This window comes from Lutjanus erythropterus, chromosome 7 (assembly GCF_056507025.1).
Source record: "Lutjanus erythropterus isolate fLutEry1 chromosome 7, fLutEry1.hap2, whole genome shotgun sequence".
In the NCBI taxonomy this organism is placed as follows: domain Eukaryota; kingdom Metazoa; phylum Chordata; class Actinopteri; order Lutjaniformes; family Lutjanidae; genus Lutjanus; species Lutjanus erythropterus.
Window position 1 is genome coordinate 42542604 of NC_139323.1, and position 5041 is coordinate 42547644.

The 5041-nt window shown below is 40.6% G+C and overlaps 1 protein-coding gene across 1 annotated transcript in view; it reads left to right on the forward strand.

Annotated features, from left to right (window-relative positions):
* Positions 1-337: 337 nt before the first annotated feature.
* The window catches only part of efna2b (ephrin-A2b), a 78591-nt gene continuing 73887 nt past the window's right edge, over positions 338-5041 (forward strand). The window contains exon 1 of the mRNA XM_084722344.1: positions 338-889. Coding sequence (XP_084578470.1) covers positions 708-889 — 182 coding nt within the window. The 5' untranslated portion in view covers positions 338-707. The remainder of the gene's footprint in view (positions 890-5041) is intronic.

Consider the following 5041-nt stretch of genomic DNA (forward strand, 5'->3'; position numbering starts at 1 on the left):
CTCCTCCTCCTCCTCCTCCTCTTCTTTGTTCTTCTCTCTGGTTCGGTTCAGTTCGGTTCAGCTCACTTCGGTTCGGTTCTGCAGCGGCGGAGCGAAGCGAGCGAACCTCTCAAAGTTTGAGTCCCGGAGCGGAGAGGAGGCAGCGGGCAGGGCGGGAGCACGGAGCCGCTCCTGCTGCACTCTGACCGGGCTGTTCAACTCACACAGAGCCGCTGACTGAGACCCGGAGCCGCGGGGACTTTCTGAGAGACACCGCGGGGCTGCAGGCGGGGGTCCGGGGACAGGTCTGGACTGGTCCCGTGGAGTTTGTGGACTCTGAAGTACCCAGTTTCACCCCAGGACTGTGAGAGAGACAGACTGATCCGGACTCTGCTCTGCGCGCACTGAGGACCAGGACGCACATGGACGGACTGGTTCAAGGTTTAATTCTGGTTCGGGGTCTGGACTCGGTCTAATCCGGTTCTGACTGGCTGAAGATGAGACTCGGGGACAGCTGGTCCTCCTGGACGCGCATCTGGACCCGTTTATCTGATTTTCGGGACGAATAAACCGGATTATTGTCGCGCTGCGTGCTGGGATTTAAAGAGTGAACCAGAGCGGGAGAATGAAGCTGATGATCGATCAGTACTAAGTATCGATCCGGATCCACAGTGATTAACTCTTTGATGTGTTCTGGTCCTGGTCCCTGAACCGAACAGAAGACGCGGATGCGGTGCGTCACGCAGCGCGCCGCGCCGCTGCCGCCGCCGCGCATGGAGCGCTCCTCCGGGCGGCCGCTGCTCCTCCTCGGCCTCCTGCTCCTCCTGCTGCTCCGGCTCTGCTCTGCCGTCACCGACGACCGCCTCATCTCGGACCGGTACGCGGTCTACTGGAACAGCTCCAACCCCAGGTAAGACCGGACCGAGCCGAGCTGGAAACAGGGGAGAGCGGGGTCAGATGGAACAGAACCGAGGGGACAAACAAGACAGAAAATATGTTTAAAAAGAAAAAAAGAATGATTCTTTAATCCTGTAAAACTGATTTCATGACTTTTATTAAATGTTCAGGTCTGTAATCAGGAATATTTTAACCTTCAGACTGAGTTTTATTAAATCTTATTCTTCATTTGAAACATTTCTGCAGATTTTGTCAAAATAAAAACAAGTTTGAGTCAAACTGAAGGAAACAGACAAAACAAAAAGGATTAAATCCTCTCAACATTAATAAACAAAAATAATCTTCTCTCAGGACAAATTTATGAAGAATCAGATTTTAAACATCTAAAGGACCAAAATGTTGTTAAATGTGTCTGATGTGAGATTTTAATCCAGCAGGAACGTGTGTGTGTGTGTTCATGAATGTGTCGGAGAACACGGAGAACCTTCAGAACGTGTTCAGATATTCAGCCTGCAACAGAAAAAATGTTCCTTTAATCCTCCACAAAACTTTAATTTGATGATTTTAATGAAATGTTAAAACTGATAATCAGAAACATTTTTCACCTTCAAACTGAGTTTCATTGAACCTGAACATGATTTATTGATTGATTGATGATTATTTGATGTGATCAGATTCAGTTCACAGACAAGCTGTGTTTGTGATAATTTGCACCAAACGTCCATCGAGACGATTTTATGAAAATAAAAGATTAAAACAGTCGACCCAGAAACGACTCAGAGGGTCAAACTATTAAAACAAAACACAGTAAACTGCTCCTTTAATCCACTTTAATTACATGAGATTAAATGATTTAATCTTTAAAATGTAATCAGAATACAAACCACCTGGTAACAGAATCCACTGGATTACAGAAAAATAAATAATCTAATCTGAATACTTTTGGAAAATAACACTGAAGATTTTTCTCCTCGTACTAAAATAAACTGGACGCAGCCCAAAAATCTCCACCAATCTTTTTTTTCTCTTTAAACGTCTCAGAACATTTTCAGTGGAAATAAAATTAATTTTTGCATCAGGAACTTTTTTTGTCTGAGAAACTATAAATCAGAAGTTCACAGAACGTCAGTTATTTAATCCCAGACAACTAAAATCTAATTCTATATTTCTGAAATGTAATCTGGATTTATTATAGTTACCTATGTTTCATAATCTGATTATGTAATCCTGATTATAAGTAATCCACTACTATCTAACCCTGTTTATTTATTTATGGTTTATTTAATTGGGACAAATATTTCTGATGTAAAGGAACCTTCTGTAGTTTTTTGACACCGTCTGTAGAATCAGAGGTGACGTGAAAAGAAGATCAAGTGAAAAAAAAAACGGCGATCAATAAAAAGTGATCAATAAAAAGCCGAGTGCAGCAGAAACAATAAAGTTGGTCGAATTTAAAAATGAAACCTGATGTTTGTTGCAGATTCTGTGTTTCTCTTAAAGACGCTGACGTCTGCAGCAGATTTAAACTGGTGATGTTTTACAGAATCGACCTTTTCTGAAACGGAAACAGATTTTCTGTCAAAACAAACTGATGGAGACGAAAGAGTTGAAAAAAACGTTACGTCCTGGAAACACGAGTCGAGAATAAAAACCTCCAGAGAAAATAAAATGAGACTTCTCCTGTTTGTTGTAACAGAATTAATGTCAGATGTGAGATTATAATCCATCCACAGGAAAAATGATTTCTATCAAAATAAATATGAAATCAGTGTATTTTACAGTCGGTGAAGTGACGGGCCGCACGACCAAACGCTGACAGAACCATGAATAAAACACAAAAATAAAACACAAAAATGTGAATCAGTTAAAGACTTTCAGGAAAAACATGAAAGAAACATTCAGTTTTTATAAATCTGATTGTTTTCAGTATTTCTGCGTCACATGAAAAATAATAAATTCTGTCAAATGAATAAAATAACAGAAAATGTTTGTATTTCAATTCCTGAATTTCAGCCGGAACAATTATTCAGAAACAATAACAGCAATTTTAGTGATTGATTAATTGTTCAAGTTGATCATTAATTAAAACCACGTCTCAGCTGTTCATCAGACGTCACCGTGGAAACTGAGACGCACATTTTTGACTTTTTTCTGTCATTTTATCGACTAAATGTTCGATCAGTTCATTGATAGGACAACTGATTATTAAAATAATCAATAAAAATATTCAAAGTGATTCTTAAGCTTCAGTCTGAAACAGAAAGTGACTCAAACGAGATGAAAAGAAAAAAAATGAAGAAAAAATTAATAAATCTGCAGCGAAAAATTTGAACTTCATGTCTTAAATGATTCACAACATGAAGAGAAAAAGTTTCAGTTTCAGCTGAGTTCAATTTTTTTATGAACAAAAAAACAGATTTTTTTTTTCTAATACTTTGGTAAAAATGTTCCGAATGGTCCAAGTGACCCTGGTCTCCCCCACAGCCCAGCTCCTGCAGTGACCTCTGCTGTCACTCAGTGCGTTTCCTCTTCTTCTGTGGTTTTTCTGTCTGTACTGTCTGTAGTCTGTGCCTGGCAGCAGACAGTCAACAGCTCACTGTTCTGCCCTCTGATTGGTTGGCTGCTATCTGAACTGTCCAATAGGATCCTGCGGTGCTGTCAGGTCATTGTCATCTTCAAGTTTCTGCTTTTATTGTGGAGGGGAGAGGAAACAACGGACCAATGAGAACGTTTGATGGCATGGAGAGAAAGTGTGTGTGTGTGTGTGTGTGTGTGTGTGTGTGTGTGTGTGTGTGTGTGTGTAAGTGTGTGTGTGTGTGTGTGTGTGTGTGTGTTAGTTTACAGTCACCTGAGCTTGTAGTATCCCTTGTAGTGTTCTGTGGTTGCAGTATTGTTGAAATTTTATTGCAGTATTGTTATGATATTGTTGGCAGTATTCTCCTGGTATTGTCCTAGTACTTTTCTAGTATTCTCATAGTATTGTTGCAGTATTGTTAGCAGTATTTTTGTAATATTGTTGGCAGTATTGTTGCAGTATTGTTGCAGTTTTTTTGCAGTATTGTTGGCAATATTGTTGCAGTATTGTTGCAGTTTTTTTGCAGTATTGTTGGCAATATTGTTGCAGTATTGTTGCAGTTTTTTTGCAGTATTGTTGGCAATATTGTTGCAGTATTGTTGCAGTTTTTGCAGTATTGTTGGCAATATTGTTGCAGTATTGTTGCAGTTTTTGCAGTATTGTTGCAGTTTTTGCAGTATTGTTGGCAGTATCGTTGGCAGTATCATTGCAGTATCGTTGGCAGTATCATTGCAGTATCATTGCAGTATCGTTGGCAGTATCATTGCAGTATCGTTGGCAGTATCATTGCAGTATCATTGGCAGTATCATTGCAGTATCGTTGGCAGTATCGTTGCAGTATCGTTGCAGTATCGTTGCAGTATCGTTGGCAGTATCATTGCAGTATCGTTGGCAGTATTGTTGCAGTATCGTTGGCAGTATCGTTTGCAGTATCATTGCAGTATCGTTGGCAGTATCGTTGGCAGTATCGTTGGCAGTATCATTGGCAGTATCGTTGCAGTATCGTTGCAGTATCGTTGCAGTATCATTGCAGTATCGTTGGCAGTATCGTTGCAGTATCGTTGGCAGTATCGTTGGCAGTATCATTGCAGTATCGTTGGCAGTATCGTTGCAGTATCATTGCAGTATCGTTGCAGTATCATTGCAGTATCATTGCAGTATCGTTGCAGTATCGTTGGCAGTTGTTTGCTCCATGTTTTCTTTAAAAAAGATCTGAACTGATTAATCAATTATTAAAATAATTGTCAAATAATTTAATAGTTCACGACTGATCGATTAATCAACAGATCATTGCAGTTCTACATCAGTTGGTACCGATCACCACAGAGAGAGAGAGAGAGAGAGAGAGAGAGAGAGAGAGAGAGAGAGAGAGAGAGAGAGAGACACAGAGAGAGAGACACAGAGAGAGAGAGAGAGAGAGAGAGAGAGACACAGAGAGAGAGAGAGAGAGACACAGAGGGAGAGAGAGACAGAGAGAGAGAGAGAGAGAGAGAGAGAGAGAGAATAGAACAGCTGGTACTGTGTGGTACTTTGTGGTACTGTGTGGTACTTTGTGGTACTGTGTGGTACTGTGTGGTACTTTTTGGTACT